The sequence below is a fragment of the Dipodomys merriami genome, unplaced genomic scaffold, assembly GCF_024711535.1.
Source record: "Dipodomys merriami isolate MVZ:Mamm:240054 unplaced genomic scaffold, mDipMer1.0.p SCAF_416, whole genome shotgun sequence".
NCBI lineage: Eukaryota > Metazoa > Chordata > Mammalia > Rodentia > Heteromyidae > Dipodomys > Dipodomys merriami.
Genome location: NW_027205782.1, coordinates 282,501 through 304,774, shown reverse-complemented (window position 1 = coordinate 304,774; position 22,274 = coordinate 282,501). Strand labels below are relative to the sequence as shown.

The 22,274-nt window shown below is 37.3% G+C and overlaps 1 protein-coding gene across 2 annotated transcripts in view; it reads right to left on the bottom strand.

Annotated features, from left to right (window-relative positions):
• The window catches only part of LOC138807208 (DNA mismatch repair protein Msh3-like), a 173,953-nt gene that overhangs the window by 109,754 nt on the left and 41,925 nt on the right, over positions 1–22,274 (bottom strand). For both annotated transcript variants that reach the window (XM_069992792.1, XM_069992793.1), the window contains exons 9-12: positions 11,911–12,023; positions 10,255–10,369; positions 6,443–6,527; positions 4,796–4,905 (exon numbers count right to left, since the gene is read on the bottom strand). In XM_069992792.1, coding sequence (XP_069848893.1) covers positions 4,796–4,905; positions 6,443–6,527; positions 10,255–10,369; positions 11,911–12,023 — 423 coding nt within the window. The remainder of the gene's footprint in view (positions 1–4,795; positions 4,906–6,442; positions 6,528–10,254; positions 10,370–11,910; positions 12,024–22,274) is intronic.

Sequence of the window (22,274 nt, the reverse complement as noted above, 5' to 3'; positions counted from 1 at the left end):
TCTTTCCTTTTTTTTCCCCTGGTGCTAGGAATGTAACCTAGGGCCTTCAGCATGCTAGGCAAGCGTTCTACCACTGAGCTTCACCCTTCCTTAGCCTTTAAATATATGAGACAACCAAATCTGCCTCAGAAGTTATTTTGCCCAAAATATCACTTAAAAGACTCAACTTATATATAAAACAGACATATCTGTGATATAAACTCATCCCAGCTTTTTAAGGAATGTATATATAAACTTACTATACACATACTCATACAGGAACACATATGATTGATGGAGCCATGTCAATACAAAAAAACTAGAGAAATCTAAAAAATTAATCCAATGTAATTTACTTTTTAAAAGGTTTTAAAAATGTTTTAAACCTAATTAGTTACTAATTACTTCATCTACAAGAAGCTAGCAAAGTACACTGAAAAAATATTGTTTAAAAATATAAAAACTGAGCTGGGCACTGGTGGCTCATGCCTGTAACCTATATCCTTAGGAGCCTGAGATTTAAAAATTATGATTCAAAGCTAATCCAAGCAGGGAAGTCCATGAGACTCTATTTCTAATTAAACATCAACAAAGCTAGAAGTAGAGCTATGGCTCAAGTGGTAGAGGACCCGTTTTGAGAAAAAAAAGTTCAGAAATAGCACCCAGGCCTTGAGTTCAAGTCTCTGTCCCAGCACAAAACAAAAATGGAAAAACCGATGAATATATATATGTATATATGTAGAAAGAGAGAGAGAGAGAGAGAGAGAGAGAGAGAGAGAGAGAGAGAGAGAGAGAGAGAGAAAGGGAGAGAGAGATCACAACATACAAGAACCAAAACACTCTATTTATAAAAGCCAATGTAGTAGCAGCAACATAACACTCAGTAAACATAATAACTGGTCAGTAAGAATAAGGAAAAAAAAACATTCTACATCAAAAAAAGGTCATTTGATAGAATCAAATTTAATGAGGTTAGAAATTTCTCCTAGATTTATGACTGTGGTTTTTAAGATCTAAAGGAGGCTAAAAGTACAAAGAAAAAGGGCTGGGGATATGTAGCTCAGTATAGAGCTTTTGCCTAGCATGCACAACACCCTGGATTTGAGTGACAGTCTCATGAAAAGAAATCAAATAAAAACTAAACTCAGCCAGATGCCAAAGGCTCATATTTGTAATCCTAGCTACTCAGAAGGCTGAGATCTGGAGGCTTACAGTTTGAGATCAGCCTGGGCAGAAAAGTTCTAAACTCCAAAATACCCTGTAAAATGTTGGTCTAGAGGTGTGGCTCAAGTGGTAGAGTCCTAGCTGGGCAAGCAAGCCAAGTGAAAGCAACAGGCCTTAGTGTTAAAGCCTTGATGAGGAGGGGAGGAGAGGAAAGGGAAGGGAAGAAAGAGAAGAGAAATAATTAATTAATTAATTAACTAGCATGCAAGCAAACACTAAAACAAAGTGCTTTAAAATTAAGAGACTCTTAAGGGACCTAAGAGAATCCACAGATGACTTGCAAAGACTGGTAGAACTTGGGGATATATGCTTTATCTTGCTAAATTCTCTTGTCAGCCCTATGATCTCACTACAGATGAAAACCAAACTCTAAATAGTATCTGGCTGTCAATGTCAGAGACAGAACATTAGCCTGGTGAGATGTACACGGCACTTCCGTTAGCACTTCAGAAAGGCAAAAGGAACAGTAAGAAATACGGAGCAGAGCACTGATTACTCTGCTAAAGATTTTTAATAGATTGCAAGTATCATTAGAAGCCAGGGACTGGTGGCTCACGCCTGTAATACTAGCTACTAAGGAGGCTGAGATCTGAGGATTGTTAGGGTTACAACCAGCCCAGGCAGGAAAGTCCTGAGGTTCTTATCTCCAACAAACCGCCAGAAAACTGGAAGTGGCACTGTGGCTCAAGTGGTAGAGCACTAGACTTGAGCTGAAGAGCTCAGGGACAGCACCCAGGCCGAGTACAAGCCCCTTGACAGACCAAAAAAAAAAAAAAAAAAAAAAAAATTTAAGTAGAATTCTTTTGAAATTCATTGTAATGGATTAGGAGAATAAAGTTTTTTAAATCATGAGCTAAAATGTAAAGAGAAAGCAAATGGCTTTGTGTTTGGAGCTAGTGTATTGGTCTAGAATAGAGCTCTGCTAGAGAATGCTAGAGTTCAGCTGGGTCCCACGGGACCAGGATTCAGCACCAAAGAGAAGACAACATGGTCTACTGATTTTGTCTCCAAGTACTCCTGAGCCTTAACATTGAAAATAGAAATTTTAATTCACATACAAGCATCTGTTAGTGAGTCTGTTTCAAGCAAGCACATAACATGGTGCACATTGTGGTTTGGCAGATGTCTTTCCATTAGCCAGAACATCTTTGCACTCCTGTTTCCTTGGCATGTGTGCAGAGGTAATGAGAGGTTCCTAGGACAGATTTGCAGATAACTGTCTCAACTAGACATTCCTACATTGTTGTCCACAGAGTGAGTACAGAGTAAGTACAAAGCCATCTTGCCTGGCTTTGTTCCAGGAGGTCTCCTAATTTCATATGCATACTAAACTAAAAGATAACTTTCATTTTCAGGATTTCTTCTTTCTTTTTTTTTAAAATTTTTCCAGGGCTGAGGACCGAACCCAGGGCCTTGCGCAGGCCGGGCAGGCGTCCTTCCGCTGGGCTAAGCCCCCAGCCCCAGGATTTCTTCTTTTTTTTTTTTTTCTGTGTATGATATATATTTACATATATAATTGCTCTCATTTTATTGTACTTTATCTTCTTTTTCTTGGCCTGGGTGCTGCCCCTCAGCTCTTCAGCTCAAGGCTAGCACTCTACCACTTGAGCCACAGTGCCACTTCCGGCTTTTTTCTTTTTGCTTATGTGGTGCTAAGGAATCGAACCCAGGGCCTTAAGCATGCAAGGCGAGTGCTCTACCACTGAGCCAACTTCCCAGCCCCCAGGATTTCTTCTTTACCTCTTAATTTCCCATGTCTTAGGGTCAGCATGATCAAGAAAGAAAATCAGAGTGCTCTACTAAATTGAAGCACCTTGGAAATCATCATCATCAGTAGTGTTTTAGAGCAAAGTCCACATTAACAGTAGCATCTGCTTTTCCTTTCTGAAGACAGTAGCAACTTACTAATCCCTGAGTGAAATGGAGCTAATAATAGGATCTACTTAGTGAGGTTTAAAAGAGACAATCATACAAAGCCCCTAGCAAAGTGCCTGGTATGAAATAAAGAACTCAAACATAGTCATTAGGATTACTGTCTCATTTTATTCTTTACCTAACCTGTGGGGAGGAATTTTACCATTGAGGCTGATGTTGGAACTGGCCTGTCCAGCTAACAAAGTGGAGGGTCACCACTTTCTGGCTGAGCCAGGACAATGCTCAGGACAATAGCAAGTGCCCACTCAGATTCTGAAGTCCATCCTAGTTTTAGAGCTGTGAGACACCTGTGAGACACTGTACAAGTACTGAAGCTCTCAGGACCTTCTTTACTATCAGGATTCTAAGTACTAAATACTCATCTATAGTATGAACTCCATAAATAACGCTGTCTATTCAGTACACATTAACTGGGCTCCTGCTAGTACCAGATAGTGTGCCAGATATTGTTCTAAGTTAGTGTTCCTACATTTATCTAAGTCATGATCAGTCATCTGGAGAGCTTTTAAAAAAGTCCTAACACCCCATGTATAACAGAGATGAATTCAATTACAATTCTTATGGTGAGACACAAGCATCCAGGTGAAGCTCCCAGATAGTTCTAATGTGCAAACACTCTTGGACACCTGTTTTTTGTTTTGTTTTGTTTTTACCAATCCTGGGGCTTGAACTCTGGGCCTGGGCACTGTCCCTGAGCTTCTTTTGCTCAAGGCTAATTCTCTACTACTTGAGTCATAGCACCACTTCTAGCTTTTTTTGAGTAGTTTATTGGAGTAAGAGTCTCGTGGACTTTCCTGCGTCATCTGGCTTTGAACCACGAGCCTCAGTTCCCAGCCTCCCAAGTAGTGAGATTACCGGCATGGGCCACTAGTGCCCAGCTTGGACATCCCTGTTTTAGGGGCAAGACTCAACTGTCTGCATGGAAGGCGCTCCCAGTATACAAACTCTGCTTTTGTGATGTCACACTGTTTCAGGATTTCAGCCATCAAGCTATGGTTGGTTGAGTGCTGCTCCTTAGGGACTCTCCATGAACTTGCCAACTTCACCACCATCATTACCACCATGTAGCCTCCTTCTCCAAGGCCAGCTGTGATCATATCACCTCCACCTTCAAAATCACCAAATTACCTCCATCCAGCGATTAATTTCTGAGCCTTGCCGTCAAATTCCTCACAACTAATTGGACCACTTACTCTCTCACAGAGCCCATTCCTTCCAGTCTACAAACAGGCTTGCTCCTGGGACACAGAGGTGGAGGATGGATGCGGGGATAGCATCTGAACACCAGTCTATTGGCAGTTACAAAATACAAAACTTTTGCCCAACTTAAAACTGCTTTTCTAAGCCATAAAAACCTTATCATGTTTAATTTTACAACTTTATAATTTCAGATGAAACATGGTTAAAAAGAATACCTTTAGGGCTGGGAAGGTAGCTCAGTGGTAGAGCGCTTGCCTTACATGCATGAGGTCCTGGGTTTGATTCCTCAGCCCACATAAGCAAAAAGAAAAAAGCCGGAAGTGGCGCTGTGGCTGAAGTGGTAGAGCACTAGCCTTGAGCTGAAGAGCTGAGGGACAGCGCCCAGGCCCAGAGTTCAAGCCCCATGACTGGACCCCCCCCCCAAAAAAAAAAAGAAAGAAAAAAGAATACACTTTACCTTAATTTAAGAAGTGGCTGGGTCACCCACTTCTTTAACCTTCGCTTCCCAAATGACGTCTTAGTGTGGTCTAAAACCCAAAATAAACTTCCTTTGGTCTTCAGATCAGTCTAAGAAAAATTTTAAAAAACAAAAATGTCAACTAGTTATATTTGTGTCAAACTATTAGGTATTCATGGACCCTAACTATTCCACTTAACAAATTTTAAGTGTTACACATGTCTAATAATGAGGGGCTCATTCACACAAGATAAATGTTGATATTTTTACAAAGAAAAGGGACTCTCTATGTATTTTGGCAATTGATTAAATTATTCAGAAGCTTCCATGGAAAGAGAGACCAAGGTTAAACAAAGAGAGGATGTCAATTCTCAGCTTCTGTCTCTACAAGGTTCCACTCCTGGACAGCAGAAGGAACTGAAAAGCAGATTTTGACCTAAGGTTTCTTCTGCCTTACAAACTGGTTTTCAGAACTGACTCTGGTAGGACCTGATAGGGAAGGTGTGGCAGGAGCAAGCAAAGATTGGAATGCCAGGGCTATGTCTATAAGCTTGGTGGGAGCTCTTCTTCAGCAACTCATCCAGAAATGTCCTCATTCCTGCTCCATTTCTTATCATAGTTCCATGTGCAGAGCTGATGGAAATGTGTGAAACAGATCTGCAGCCTCTCCATCATGGAGCGACAGGATGAAAATGTTAATGAGCACTATAAGTCTGGCTGAAGTACACTACTTCACTCTCATCCAAGAATCAGGAAAACAAATTCAGTTTCTACTTGGCAGCAGTGATAAAGTATTTCTGAAGAGCTTTCAATCACTTCATTCAAATGGTTCACATTTCTGACTACTTAACCAAATGATTTGGAATTAGCATTTTATCTGAAATTAAGTTTTATTTCTTGATGACTTTGTTATAACATTAATTTTACAACCTAATACCTCATACTTTCCCAAGTAATCATTTTGTGGGGATAGGTGCCATGACTGGGACTTGAACTCAGGGCCTGAGCTCTCACTCAACCTTGTTGTGAATGGCTAGTGTTCTACACTTGAGCCATGCTTCTTGTTCAGTCATTTTTGTGGTTAATTAGAGATAAGAATCTCAAGGATTTATTTGCACAGGATAGTGTAGAAATTTGATCCTCAGATCTTACCTTACTGAATAGCTAGGATTATAAGCATGAGCCACCAGTGCTTGCTTCCAAGTGTTAATTTAATAAACAAATCCTATCATTTACCTAATTCATCAATGAAGGACAAATAAACAATGAAAATTATTGAAGTAAGAGACACATTTACTAGTCAAATTGCATACCACAGTAACTTGTTTTACATTCTGCGTAATGAAATTGCAGACCTATCAACAAGTTAAAGGTATATAAGAAAAAGATCTAATCAACCTGACAAAGAAAATTCACTTCATATTAATTTTCAAAGTTATCTTCCTAAATAAATATGTAATATAGAAATTATGGCAGACACTATCAGGATGAAATATCCTTAGGTTATTAAAAAGGCTAGCTTGATAACATCCTTAAAAAGAAAAGGCATTGTTGTTATTTTTACCTGCATTCTGAAGAACAGCCTCATACTTTATAATTTTTATTTCAAAACCATTTTGAATCAACTAGCCCTCATGTTGACCTGACCTGATTCTGTAGGATTTCCAGATTCCTTAAAGTTGTTCCATTAATGGTCATAAATTCCATGTCACTTGACAGCTGTTTAAAATTCCTGTAAAAGATTGAAATATAACCAGTAACCATATAATGCATAAGGAAATTTTTTAAAACTAACAGAGCAACACAAGATGAGAATTCACTAGGCTACTTGTCTTCCATTCATGCCAGTGCTGTTAAATATACTGATGCAAAAGGGCCGCTGCTCCAACACCAAAGCCAAAAACATGGAAGGAAAGTAACAGTTGCAGTGTTTTGCTTTTGTTTTACATCTCCAGGAATAGAAACAAGTATAGTCTTTTATTACGGCAGAGTACGTGATGGTACTTTCAGGAAAAGCTATGCAATTAACTAGAAAAAACATGTCAAGATATTTTAAATTGTCCTCTTGTTCTATGATGAGATAATCTTGATAAACACTAAAAGCTTTCACTTAACAATCTTATATGTGCAACAAATGTTATTTACTCTATAATTATCAACACGGTACCAGGGTGGCCAATGCTGTTTGTACAAAACAGAGTAAGTAGCTAAAGTTATTTCCTTAATAAGGTTCAAAGAATTTGCACTCACCTTAAGTCCTTGTAAATATCTAAAACTAGATTTTTTTAACTTTATTTTATCATATAGATGCTGTACAGAGGGGTTACAGCTACGAGTGAGGTAATGTGTACATTTCTTGATGAACATTGTAAAACTAAATTTTTAAGCCATACATTTCAAATAGACTTGAAAAATTTAGATTCAATATAACTTTTTTAAAAAGTATATACACTTCCAGCTTATATTCAGAAATAGTAACTGACATGTTACAAATGTAGCTAATTCAACTTCCTTTATCAGCCAATTCAAGTGCTGCTTCTGCCAGTAGCACTTAACAAAATGACTTTATGTAAGTATGTATGTATGTATGTATGTATGTATGTATGTATGTATGTATGTATGTGTGTATGTATTTAGAGACAGATCTCCAGCCAAGCCTGGCCTTGGAAATTGTAGATTCTCCTGCCTCCACCTTCCAAGTGCTGGAATCTTCTTGGTGTATGGTATCATGCCTACATCTTGATAGCATATTTTTAAAAACAATACAAATGGGGGGGGGGGGGGGCGACCAGGGGAGATGGGAAGGGATGGGAAGGGGAAAACAAAGGAGGAGGCAACAATGCTTGATAAGAAATGTACTCATTATCTTGCCCATGTGATTGTAACCCCTCTGTACAGTATTTTCACAATAAAAAATAAAAATTTTTTAAAAATTTAAAATTTAATTTTTTTAAAAAAATTAAAAATAAAAACAATACAAGTAATGTCAGGTCACTAAAGAAGAAAAGTGTTAATGTTTGATTGTCAAAAAGGATATATTTTTGTGGCAAAATTTGGTTTGGATCTATATACTACCTGATACAGAAGGGATGAGGAAGAAGGCTTTGAGCCCTAACTAGCATATAATTATTGGAGACTACCAATATTCACAAAGAAACCAGTAATGTGAACAGCCACATTTGTTTAGGTCCTTTACAGAGAAAAGTCATGATTCTTTTCATTAACTGCATTAATGTGCTGTGTGTAATTTGTTTTTTCTTTCTTTCTTTGGCTACTTCTGTTATTGTTTTCCTTTTTGCCCCATCTGAACAAGTAATCTAACTTTCAATCTAGATACAATGAGAATTTTCTTTAAATCAACAGCCACACTGATTTTAATAAGATCTCAACCATTGGGCAATCTTAAATTAGAAGGATTCCTACAAAAGAGTAATTATCAAACTGCTGTAAGGACTAACCATGCTTTTGAGATTTCCCATATATTTTTGGTTGATAAGTATTTTGAAGGTAGACTCTTTTCCAAACTAAATCAATTTCCTTCAGCCAGTGTCTAGTTCCATGTAGAATTATATACACTGTGGAACTAAGGTTGTATCAACCAACATCCTCAGGTATTTAACAGTATATGGTCACTGACCTGAAATATTCAAACAATCTTAAATTATTTATTCTGTGAAAGAGTCAAATTTTATGTGCTTTGATATGAACCTCATAAACAATGCTTGGCTAGAATTCATGCTGTGTGAATCTGGATAGAAATCTTATAAATACATGGGAAAATACTTCATTAATATTTTAGACACCAAAACTTTTATAAAGCATGCTTTTCTTTCTAAAGTTTTAAAATGGAAGGAAAAGATTCTTGCCCAGAGCTTACCAGGGAAACTCAAGACTGTATCATTTCTATACTACTTTATGAAAAAGGAAAGGAAGAAGGAAAGGAAGGGATGGAGGAAGGAAGGGATGGAGGAAGGAAGGGATGAGGAAAGGAAGGAAGGAAGGAAGGAAGGAAGGAAGGAAGGAAGGAAGGAAGGAAGGAAGGAAGGGAGGAAGGAAAGAAGGAAGGAAGGGAGGGAAGGAGGAAAGGAGGGAGGGAGGGAAGGAGGGAGGGAGGGAGGGAGGGAGGAATCCCAAAACTATTCTACAGGATATTCTACCAGTAGAATAGAAATTCCACAGTCTAGTCAAGATCCAAGCTCACAGGCAGATCTTCCTCAGGATAGCTGTCTTCTCAGACCTGCTGCATTAGCTTGTTTGTTTATATTTTTTTCTTTCTAAATTGTTTACCTTTAGCTAAACTAACCTTTTCATTGTATACCATTCTTAAATCCTATCATCTCATTTCAAAGCTTTACTACTTCTTATTTATGTTCTTCCATGACTAGTATTGTTTTCTTAGTGTCTTTTAGCATGCTTTAAAACAGTACACTATACTTTTTCTTTCCTCTGCGGACATGTCTTTCTGGTATTCATTATCTGTAACGATACTATCTTGCTCTGCTGTGGTCTGAATATAAAATGTCCTCACAGGCTCATGTGTTGAACATGGTCCTCAGCTGGTAGTTCCCATGGAAACTTTGGGAGGTGGAGTCTAGTACAATTAGATGATTGCAGGCATGCTTTTTGAAGATCAGACCAGGTCAACAGTCCTTTCCTCTGCTTCCTTTCCCTGTCAGCCATGACCTAAGCTGGACCATGCCCTCCCTACCAGGACAGACTGAACCCTCTGAAACTATAAACTAAAAATAAAGCTTTTTGCCCTTAAATTGCTTCTGTCAAGTATTTGGTAATCATGATGAGAAAAGTATCAAATATGTCCCTGTTATTCTCAAGAAAAATACCTTTCACCACTCTAGCCAGCAACTTCGAACCAGTACCACTTCTTGTTACCTAATTCAATTCTGCCATTTTACTGAGTTCACTCCTACAGGCCATCCACTACTACTGAAAAGAGCTAACTTACACCAGATCATGTAATGGAGGTAATTCTTGACAGAGCCAAGACAATGGGCTAGTGAAGGTGGAATATAGAAAGGCAAGAAAATTACCCACTGACATTTTAACACCATGGGTTATTAAACTAGTATTTCCCTAGACAGTCAATTAACAGCTTTGAAATGCCTGACATCTACCAACTTAATTTTTCTTGCAAAAAGTTATCTGGTCCATAAAATAAAAAATGAAACCAATAGTAAGGAAGATAGTAAAAGTTTATAAATACTTTTAATAATACTTTATAATCCCATTAATATAAGGCAAAGTTGTATAGTCAAAACAATATATCAAATTTGACAGCATTTTTAATTAAGAAATATTTTAATTATTGCTCAGCAACATGTCAAACAGTTAATCCTTATACCCTCCTTAGTATTTTATCATTAGCAGGCAAAACTCTCATTTCTAATTTGATTTATGAAATGTTTTACTACAACATTTCTTTCCTCCTTTTTTCTACTTACTCAGGTTTAGAGAGCATCTTTTCCAAATTAAATTCTTTTAGATATTTTATTATGCCAGCCAAAGAGCAAATCACAGGCTTCTCCAAATTAATGATGCCAGAAAAACTTTGGGAACCTAAAAAAGCAAAGCATATACCCTCATTAACATGATTACTATTATTGAAAACAAATTTTAAGCTAAACAAAATATATTTTATAGTTAAAAATATTTATTATTAAATATTACTTAAATGTAAAACATTAAATTATATTTAAAAATAGTATCAATGTGAAACATTAGATATTATTAAAATAATAGTTTGGATGAGATGCAACCTCCTAAACTGAAAGGTCATCTTTGGGAAAAAGTGATCATAAATACCTATGGTATGGAGAAAAGCACATTGCTTTGATGGTGAATTGAATCTTTTGGGAAGAACAAGGGGGTACCATTTTTAATAGTTCAAACTCTATCCTAAGACTGTGAAAATAGTGGGTGAGTTGAAAATTCTTTTATAATAGTTTAAAAAAAAACACAGTAGAGACAACCTAAATAAACATCCCTAGGGTAATAGTTAAATAAGTTTTGGTAAATCCCAATCACAGGATAGCTCCTAAAAGGACTGGCTTATAGCTATTTGAATTGATATAGATGAATAACCACCACACATTGCTAATGACGGGGGCTGGTAGTGCAGCCATTCTCACTGCTCACCACCAACATGGGAATAGCTCTCAGTCTGGCCACCCTACTTCATTTTGCACCCTATAGGGTATTCTAAACAATGCAAAATGGGAGGCTTTATAGGACAAATCAGGGGAAGAAAAGACTGGGTGGTGGAGTGGCTCACTGACAGACTGCCTGCCTAGCAAGTGCAAGAATATAAGTTCAAAACCAAAAACCATGAAATTTCCAAAACCAGATGCTGAAGCCTACATGAAAGGCAATGCTAACAAGACATGAGGAGTATGGTGATGATGAAACTCTCAGGCACGTGCCAAGGACAAACATTATCTGTATAGAGTCTAATGAGAACTGAAGCAAGCCCAAGTGTGGGCCAAAAGGAAAAATGTGTATTCACATCACTAAACTGAACACTAACATAAGCTGGACTGACTTGCATACGAGGTACAGACAAAATAAAACACTAATGCCTGATGAGGAAATGCAATCAAACAGTGGTTACTTAGCATGTTAGGATCCCATTACTAATGTGCTGGTATTTTAATTCTAACAACCAACCTTTCAGATGCTAGTCTTCTTAAGAATACCTAAACATTCTATAAAACTGCTAAGCTACTAATGAACCACCTTTAAAGGTGAGCAAAAAGAAAAGTTGGTCAATAATTCCATAGATTCAAGTGAATCTGTCAAAAGCAGCAAGTGACCACATGGTTACAACTATAAGGAAGAGACTACAGTTGTATTCTGTAATCTTCCTGCCTCAGCTTCCTAAATGCTGAGATTATAGAGCCACAGGGTGGCTGCAGTGGTGTTCTTGAAGAGCACAAGAATAGGGCGCTTAAAAAAAGAAGAGGGCCCCTTGCCCTCAGCTCCTTCTACTTCTGACTGATTACTGTCTACCTGTCATTCAATGGAACGTCACATTCACACCATTAGCCAAATCTCAAGTCAGTACAGTTTGACAAATACACTAACATGGATAAAATATTTACCTTTGATGTCTACTATCTCTTTTCCATAAAACTCTGAAACTGCCTGGAAAGCATGGCTGTATTCAAAATAAATGTTGTCCATCCTTTCCACCCGAATTCTGTCATCCCGCACACTGAAAGAAAATAAAAATAAAAATATCAAAGTATTACCCCATTATTCCAAACTATTCACTAAGACCTCACCCTGAACAACAGCAGCAAAAAAGACAAGAATCATTCCTTCTTTGATGATGTTGAAACAATGAGAGAAAGAGAAGAAGGGAGAGAGGAAAAAAGGGAAGAAAGAAAGGAAAAGAGAGAGAAAAAGAACATTTCCCTGCTCAAATATCCCCATTTCATAAAATATCACAACTATTACTTTTATATCCTGGCATCAGGTATCACCTAGCACACCGTGACTTTCTCATCTGCATTATTAAAAAAAAAATCAGTGAAATTAAGTTAACTGTATTACCCGTACCTAGGAAGTAAAACTGAAAAGCATCTTAATTTCATTAAATTATCTATTTAGATTCTAACAGCAGAACAAAGCATTGAGTAATTTCTTCTTTGAGGAGCTTCTTTGGACTTTTGCTAAATTCATTTTTTTTATCACAACCACCAGACAAATGCAGTAAATTTCTCTTGAGTCAATTGGTTCATTAAATAAAGTGACTGTGTAGTCTTTTTATTTATAAATGTATAAACAAAAGCATATCATCCATGCTAAGTGATTCATGTACTTTTCTATTTCCCGTTTGTCTTGATTCCCCATTCATTCATCCTTCTCTTTCCTTCTCTCCATATTTTTATCAGTTTGTATGATCAGACAAAAGCATATTATTACCTACCTTGCTATGAATAAGTATATGATATACATGAACTTACATCGTATATATGTCATCTTACTATAAAGTGAAATGGCTTTATACATACTTTTCTGCACCTTGTCTACCTCACTAAATACTAACTCTTGAAATTCTCTCCATACAGAGTAACCTATCCCTAGCTCATTCTTTTGAATGACTGGAAAATATCCCATACTACACAAAAGCTGAAATTTGTTTAACAATTTCCTCATTTTTTATATTTACTTGATGGTAACTATTTGCTTTATGGTTTTTTTCCAAAGATTTAATATTAAAGTAACAAAAAATTACAGATACCACTCTGTAGCCTATGTATACCTTTCCCCAATCATATTTATCTATTTTTTTCAGATATGAATCCTTCAGATATAAATCTTGAAATAAATAACTATAATAATAATAATGATAATGACAATGACATGAATATAAAAGGGAGATTCTCAAGTGGAAGAAACGCAGGAAAAGAAGAAGAGAGAAGAGAAACTTCTGAGAGAAAATGTGATGGAACTAGAGAGGGAGGGAGAGGGAGAAGGAGGGAGAGAGAGAGACAGAGAGAGAGAGAGTATAACAGTAGGAGAGGAACAGTTAGAAAGCATAACAGTGGGGGTGAATTTGACCAACACAGTTGGAAAGCATAACAGTGGGGGTGAATTTGACCAAAGTACATAGTAAGCATATATGAAAATATCACAGTACACTCTCCTTGTACAATTAATTTACACTATAGAAACAGCCAATTTCACCTAAAAATATTCTATCATTACTAAATGACCTCATGCTGCTGACCACATATATGGTATATATGCGCACATCTGAGGGAAACTAGAGCAGAACACAGAAACAGGAGGGAACGGGAAAACATACAACTGCAGGACCCATCAGCTCCACTGGACACCGATCAAAACAAACTAAGCAACTCAAGGGCAACGATGGGAGGGAGGGAATGAGAAGGAAAGAGGGAACAGGTAACACTAAGCAAAAGGAAAAAAATGTACATATCACCCGATGTGGAGCAAATAGCTGTACTGTCAAAGCTCATAGGATTCACAAACTTTATAGACCACAATAAAGACAATTTGCCCCAAGAAGGTTAGAATGTGTTTGTGACTTTAACTAAGTATAACTATCTAACAAGACTATGAAATTTGTGAAATTTATGTCATCACTTAATCACAATAATATATATTCTTATGTGATTAATATTAGGTAAATAAAACATATCTTAAACCTTATTATATCAAATTATGTAGTGCTTTTAAATTTACATCAGTGTAACTTTGTTATAGCTATACAATTTGTACTCAATGTGGTATACTAGGAATGAGACAACCAACAATATATAAAACCTTCAAGAAGAAAATTGCAGAATGTTATTTTTTGGATATAAAAGACATGAATAGAAGTGTACTATCTTTAGCAATGAATATCTATTAAAACACAATTTCTCTCTAAATCAAATACATGTGCATATATGTACATATATATACATATGTATGTGTGTGTATCCAATCAGAATCCCACTGAAGTTCTTGTAAAACTGGACAATATAAACTGGAAATTTGTGAAGAAAACTAAAGTCCCAGTGCAGTTCTGAAGAGAACAGGTAGAAACCTCGCAACTCTGATACTGACACTAAGCCACAGAAATAGAGGAACTGTGGTGCTGATACAAAGATAGGTAAAAAAAAAAAAAAAATCCATGGAACAAGACTGAGAAGCCAATCCGGGTATCACTGGCTCACGCCTGTAATCCTAGCTACTCAGGAAGCTGAGATCTGAGGATCACGGTTCAAAGCCAGCCCAGGCAGGAAAAGTCCATAAGACTCTTATTGCTAATAAACCACTCAGAAAAAAAGAAAGAAAAGAAAAAATGGAAGTGGCGCTGTGGCTCAAGTGGTAGAGCGCTCGCCTTGAGCTGAAGAGCTGAGGGACAGCGCCCAGGCCCAGAGTTCAGGCCCCACAACTGACAAAAAAAAAAAAGACTGAGAAGCCAGAAACAGGATCACATCTAGAGGGAAATACAGTGTGCAGCAGCAGTAGCATCATAAGCAGCAGGAGCAAGCAGCGCAGGATTCTGCTGCATACTAAAGCTAAAGAACCACCGCTCTAAACACAACAGTAAACCTGACTGGAACAATGGAAAGAGCTACCGTTGCTCTGGAAGCTTATCTTGTATACATTGGTATGTGTACATGTAGTGATCTAAGAAAATAAAAAGTATTTATAAAAATAAGCTGGAATATAACATCTAAGTTAAGATCATCTAGAAGTGTTCCCAATTTTATTCTTTTGCTCATTATGCTTCATGAATACAAGGCCCTGAGTTCAACTCCCAGTACCAGAAGAAGAAAAAAAAATCAGTTCTGTATGGATTGTAGATCTAAGTATGAAAGGGACAATAATACATAGGAAGAAAAACATAGGAATATAGCTATCATATCACAGTTTAAAATACAAAAAGTGTGACCTATAGAGAAAAACACTATTCACCTAACTAAAACACTCAATTCATAAAAAGGACACATAAGTAGGGTATAAAAACCCAAAGTAAAAAAGATTACAGCAAACACATTCCATTCATATCATAAAAATAAGCAGAATATCCATAAAGTAATAAAGACCATACAACCCAATAGAAAAAAATGGGTAAAAGTTAGAGAAACATAAAAGAGAATATTTAAATGGCCAATAAACATAATTTTTAAAGACTCATTATCATCAATTGTAGTAAAATAAATTAAGCCATAAAGACAACAACATATACCCAAAGAACAGCTGACAATATTAAATGTTATTAAAAAACACACAAGGAAACAACTCTCAATAGTACTGGAGTGCAAATAAAAACTCCTTTGGAACTTTGAAAATTCCCTGCACTGCACACTTGTGATTTATACATTTTTCATATTTGATACACTTCAATAAAAAGTTTCTACAAGAAACACATAAGTGTCATATTATAAGAGAAACTATTTGTGAAATAACAAATTCACCAAGGTTCCATTTAATGTACTTCATCACACAAGTTACATTTTTTAATTAGCGATCAATTTTAAATCAGAAATAACTAATGCAAAAAAATCCCTAAGTAAAACTTCATAGGAAAAATTTTCCACTTAACAAGAAAAATACATACAAAGCAGCTGAAAGATTAAGTGTGGGATAACCAATTTGCATCAACATGGTTCTAAAAAAGTCCTACATAATGCTTTTAAATATTCATACTCACTTCTAATTACTCATATATCATAACAAATTATCAAATGATGACATTTTAAAGCACTCAACAGATATTTATGGACTAGCCCTTAAGCCCTTGAAGTCAGTAGTCATCAGTGAGTTGGTATTGGATGTGCTGCACCTCCCTCCTAATTCCCTCAATGACTCCCCATTCCCTGCTATGTGACCAAGAACCACGCTTCCATGTAGCATATTCAAAATTCTCTAACAAAACACATAACCCCCACCCATGTACAATTTGCTTTTTTTTTGGGGGGGGGGTCCGGTCGTGAGGCCTGAACTCTGGGCCTGGGCGCTGTCCCTCAGATCTTTAGCTCAAGGCTAGCGCTCTACCACTTGAGCCACAGCGCCACTTCCAGCTTTCTTCTTTTTGCTTATGTGGTGCTGAGGAATCGAACCCAGGGCCTCAGGCATGCACGGCAAGTACTCTACCACTGAGCCACCTTCCCTGCCCCACAATTCGTTTTTTTAAAAGGGCTGAGTAGATATGTTTTTACATAGTGATCTGGCCTGCATCACTTCTCTAACCTCTTTTCTTTCTGCCCCCCTCAACTACTCCTTAAACACCACAGGCTGGGCCAGGCCAGGCCAGGCCTCAGCACCACCTTTGTAACTCTGCCGCTTCTGTCCCAAATGCTCTTCTGTAGACACGCATATAGCATCCTCACCTTTCTGTCTTCATCCAAAGTCTCCTTTCCAATGAGATCTCCCCTGATCACTGTGTAAATGGCTACCTCACTAGAATCCATGAGCACAGTGACTTCTGGGTTTGGGGGTTTGGTGGGGAGTTGGGGGGAGGGGGTTGGGGGGGACTGGGGGGAGGTCTTTTTTGCTTTTTTGTTTTTTTAAATCCTATAGTACTAGAGCTTAAACTCAGGGGCTCCTGTTTTGCTTAGTTTTTTCACTCAAAGCTGGTGCTCTACACTTGAGCTATAACTCCATTTTCAGATTTTAGCTGGTAAATTGAATATAATAGTCTCAAGGATTTGTCTTTTGGGGCTGGCTTTAAACCAAGATCCTCAGATCTCAGCCTTGTCAGTAGCTAAAATTACAAGCATGAGCCACCAGCCCTCAGCTTCAGTTTCATTTTTACTATACCCAATGTCTAGAATAGCACCTAGTGCAGAATAGTTCTCATCTGCAGAGCATTGCTCCATAAAAGAGCTACAGAACAGATGTCTGCCAATTGCAGCACCATGTCCTCCCTTAAGACTGGCAGAATCATCCCCATTTTAAAAGTCAGTAAATTGAGCTTAAAGATATTAAGTACAAGGCCCAGTCAGGAACAGATAATAAGTTAGTAGACATTCAGATGGAGAGCAGAGCACCTGGCTCCAAAGACTTTCTCAGTTCTATAAGCATGGGCAGGCAGAAGCACTTCAAGGACAAACCTAAGAGGAACCTTTTCCTCCCATGTGTGATGTAATCAAAGAGTTTTTCCCCTTCTGAGCCTAGCTACTGTAAAGCTCCTATCAACCTTTATCTTCTTGCAGACTCGCCTAATACCTAGATTTTTAGCAGCAAAGTTATTATTTGCAACTCAAAAAGCATGAGTTTCCACAATGTTTTTACACAAGTTCCTACAGTGAAAAGACAGGCAGCTGGTTACTCAATTACTGCTCTAATTAAAGCTCTGTTTGAAAAGTAGATAAGGATTTAGAAACCCATTAAATTTGATAAAAATGGACTTGTCAGTTATCCCCCAGGCTTTGAATGGAAGCAGTACAAGAACACTAAATTCTTCAATATGCAATCTTTTTATTGAACATCCTCGTGCAAACATTTTGTTCACAAAGTGGTTAAAGTTATAAAGTCTCCTATCTGTAGTTTCCTAGATACCTTAAATGAAAAGTGTTCAATTCAACTCACTTCCCCTTTAAGTGTGTTTGAAATCCTGTAGACCTTACCAGAATTTTGTGAAATTAATTTTAATAAAATTTCTATTTGGACATTTTCACAGGTAACATGCCTTACACCTGCCAAAGACATTGTTTTTAAAGATTAAATAATGCTTAAAAAAAAAGATTAAATGATGCTTTCATTCTCCAACAGTGCTGTCAATCCTGAACTCCTCCAACAGTAGCATATAGCAGGCCAGCATCAGAACTCTGTGACTGCGACATACACCAAAATCACAGATTCTTCCCCAAATGTACTAACATCAGTTCAGCCTAAAGTCAGGGGTGAGGGAGCCATGTTCATTTTTTCAGTTTCCTGGGCAAGTCACACACACTGCAGGCTAAGAACACTAGGTGAACAATTCCAGCGGTCAGTGTACACAGGACTAGCATTCAAAAGGGAAATGTAAATCTTTCTTTAAAGAAATGTGTACAATCTGGCACAAGAACAGACCTGAGGACCAATGAAATACAACTGAAGACCCAGATCTATAGCCATTTAATCTTCGATAAAGGCCCTAAATTAATTGAATGGAAGAAAGACAGCCTCTTTAGCAAATGGTACTGGCAAATTGGTTAAACACCTGTAAAAAACTAAAGCTATATTCTTATATGTCACCCTGCACCACAATCAACTCCAAATGGATCAAAGACCTCGAAGTCAAAGTAGATATTACAGGAAGGAATAGGAGAAATTCTATGGCTCCTTGGCACAGGCTGAAATTTTCTTAATAAAGACCCAGAAATGCAACAAATCAAAGAAAGGTTGGACAAATGGGATTGCATGAAACTGTAGAGCTTCTGAATGGCAAAGGACATAACTAGCAAGATCAATAGAAAGCTCACGGATTGGGAAAAGATCTTCACTCATCATAAAACAGACAAGGTCTCACATCTAAAACTTAAAATCACATCTAAAAACTCAAAAACTTAAATCTTCCAAAAATGAATCGTCAAAGAAACAACCGCTGAATTAATAAGTGGACTAACAGCTTAAAGAGAGACTTCTCTGAAGATAAAGAATGGCCAAGAGACACATGAAGAAATGCTCAACTTCTCTAGCCATAAGAGAAATGCAAATCAAAACAACATTGAGATTCCACCTCACCCCAGTTAGAATGGCTATAATCAAAAAATCTAATAACAACCCATGCTGGAGGGGATGTGGCCAAAAGGGAACCCTACTGCATTGTTGGTGGGAGTGTAAACTTGTTCAATCACTCTGGAAAACAGTATGGAGATTCCTCAAAAGACTCCACATAGAGCTCCCCTATGACCCAGCAAACCCACTTTTGGGCATTTACCCAAACGATCACAAACAAGGCCATACTAAAGCTACCAGCACAACTATGTTTATCGCAGCATTATTTACCATAGCTAAGATATGGAACCAACCCAGATGCTCCTCAGTAAATGAATGGATCAAGAAAATGTGGCAGAGAGAAAGAGAGAGAGAGAGAGAGACAGAGAGAGAGAGAGAGAGAGAGAGAGAGAGAGAGAGAGAGAGAGAGAGAGAGAGAGGCCTCCATCAGAAAGAATGACACTGTCCCATTTGTTAGGAAATGGAAAGACTTGGAAAAAGTTATATTAAGTGAAGTAAGCCAGACCCAAAGAAACATAGGTCCCATGGTTTCTCTTATCTGCAATAACTAATATATGTCTAGGACAAGCAGAAGAGGTCAAAAGCTATGTACATAGGACCATATAAGCTGATGCTAAGTGAAATGAACCCCAAGATAGGGACACAAGAAGTTTTATCTTTGTTGCTGTTGTTTATAATGTACTTATAATATACTGTGTGATTTTTTTTTGTTTCTTTGTATGTTCTTCCCCCATGGTATAACCTCTATTTTCACTGCATTTGATTCCAGTGCCCTGCATCTTGTATATACATTTTTCTAATTTGGGGAGGGGAAGGGAAATAACAAAATGCTGAAACAAGGATACAGGATGACCCATTGTAACAATGAGATGTACAAGACACTATGTTGAAAACAAACTTTACAACATGGTGGGGGGAGGGAGGAGTTGGGGATGTAGGGAAGAAAGGGATGGTGGGGGGAAAACAAAGGAGGGAGTAACAATACTCCATAGGAAGTATACTCATTACCTTACTCATGTAACTGTAAACCCTCTGTATAGTATCTTTACAATAAAAAATATATTTAATTTTTAAAAAGAAATATATACAAGGACTGGGAATGTGGCTTAGTGTAAAGTGCTTGCCTAGCGGAAGCCCTGGGTTCGATTCCTCAGTACAACATAAACAGAAAAATCCAGAAGTGGCAATGTGACTCAAGTGGTAGAGTACTTGTCTTGAGCAAAAGAAGCTCAGGGACAATGCCCAGACCCTGAGTTCAAGCTCTAGGCCTGGCAAAAAAAAGAAAGAAAGAAAGAAAGAAAGAGGGCTGGGAAGGTGGCTCAGTGGTAGCGCGCTTGCCTTGAATGCCTGAGGCCCTGGGTTCGATTCCTCAGCACCACATAAGCAAAAAGAAAAAAGCTGGAAGTGGCACTGTGGCTCAAGTGGTAGAGTGCTAGCCTTGAGCTGAAGAGCTGAGGGACAGCGCCCAGGCCCAGAGTTCAGGCCCCATGACCGGACCCAAAAAAAAAAAGAAAGGAAGGAAGGAAGGAAGGAAGGAAGGAAGGAAGGGTACAAATGTGTGCATGACTCACTTCTCCATAAGCAAGACTCTAAGCACCATAAAAAATAAAATTGTCTGCATTCATATAACAAAGCTGGGCCTAAACAACTGTAAAACCACATTCCCTTTTTATACCCTCTGCACAGGCCAATGGTGACCTAGAACTGAGGCTTCCAAAATGAACAGAAAATTGACCAGATGTTCCTCTCAAGCTGAAGTCAACAACACCATCAATGAACAGGAAGACAACATTAAGAAAGAGGTCTCAGTCATTACAGTACAATAGGACAATTTTAAATTACAACTTTAAGTCCCTTTTCACAACCAATCTGCCTCTCTGTTGTCAAATATACTGTTTTTGAAATTTTAAATGGGGATAAACTCCTTCAACAAGAATGGAATCCACACTCAAACAAAAAAACTTGAGATCCAATCTATTATCTTTATTGTCAGCGAAGGTCTGAAGTTGGTGACTCTCAAATAACAGACTCTACTAACAGACCACTTACAGAGATTCAAAATTAACATCCATGTGAACAAATGTCAGCTTGCCATTTTTATGATCAATGCTGATATTAGCAACTAAATTTTATAAACAGTCTATTATGAGAAAACTCATAATAGTATACTGATTAATTTACTTAATGGCATTTATTAAGACTATGTATTAGAATATTCATTTTTGGCAAAGGATGCTAGGCTTCATGACTACAATTTAAAATAGTTCAGCAAACAATAAAAACATGAAAAATTTCTGGGGAAAGGGACTATAGTTTTCTATCATACTCTTTATTTTGCATTTCATGACTAAGTAGTTGTACAAAGAGGTTACAATTCCATACATCAGGTTATAAGTGTATCTTTATCAATGTCACCCCTTCTATCATTCTCCTTATTTTCCCCTTCCTTTCCTATCCTCAAGTTATATAGTTCAATTTTTAATATTGTGCATTGAATATAATAACTGCATTTCTCACTCTTCCAATCCTGATTGAGTTTCAAGTTTTATAGCTGAGTAACTAGTTTCCCCTCTGAAGATGGAGTGAAATACTTCTTAATTAAGATAGACAATGTAACATGGTCACAATGTCACTCAATTAATATGAAATTCATTCATTTTATCAGTCCTCACAGGAGGGACCTATGGCCACTTTTTTTGAAGACTAAGGTAGTACACAAAATTATAATGATGATCACTAGAACAAAACATAAGAATAACCTCATAAAAACATTAAGTAGAGATTTTTCTAAAGATACAGAAATATAACATGTAAAATACAAATAACCTAATATTGGAGATATGTGAGGTCAGCTAAATTCTCTTGTTAATAAAAGGAAATTAAAATTCAGCTTGAATTACAACGTCGATATCTTCTCAAAAAACCATCTCTGCTACATGTAGAAGCAACTCAAAGCAACGTAAGTCAGAAAGACTAAAAATAAAAGGATAGATGGATGAAAAAAATTAACTAAGACTACATACTAGATGATGCAATTAAAAAAAAAAAAAAGCACAAACAGACTTTATTATCAAGGAAAAGGAAAGACAGAATTCAGACCTAACTGCATTAAGCAGAACAAAGAAGCACTTTATGATAATTGCACCATTCAAATATGCAACTCACTCAAAAAATAAAACTAGTTACTAAAAGACAAAGGAATAAAATAAACAATTGCAGGATTTACAGAGGAGAGGCTTTTCAACTTCTGGTTCCCTGGACTTGAACCTGGCAGTGG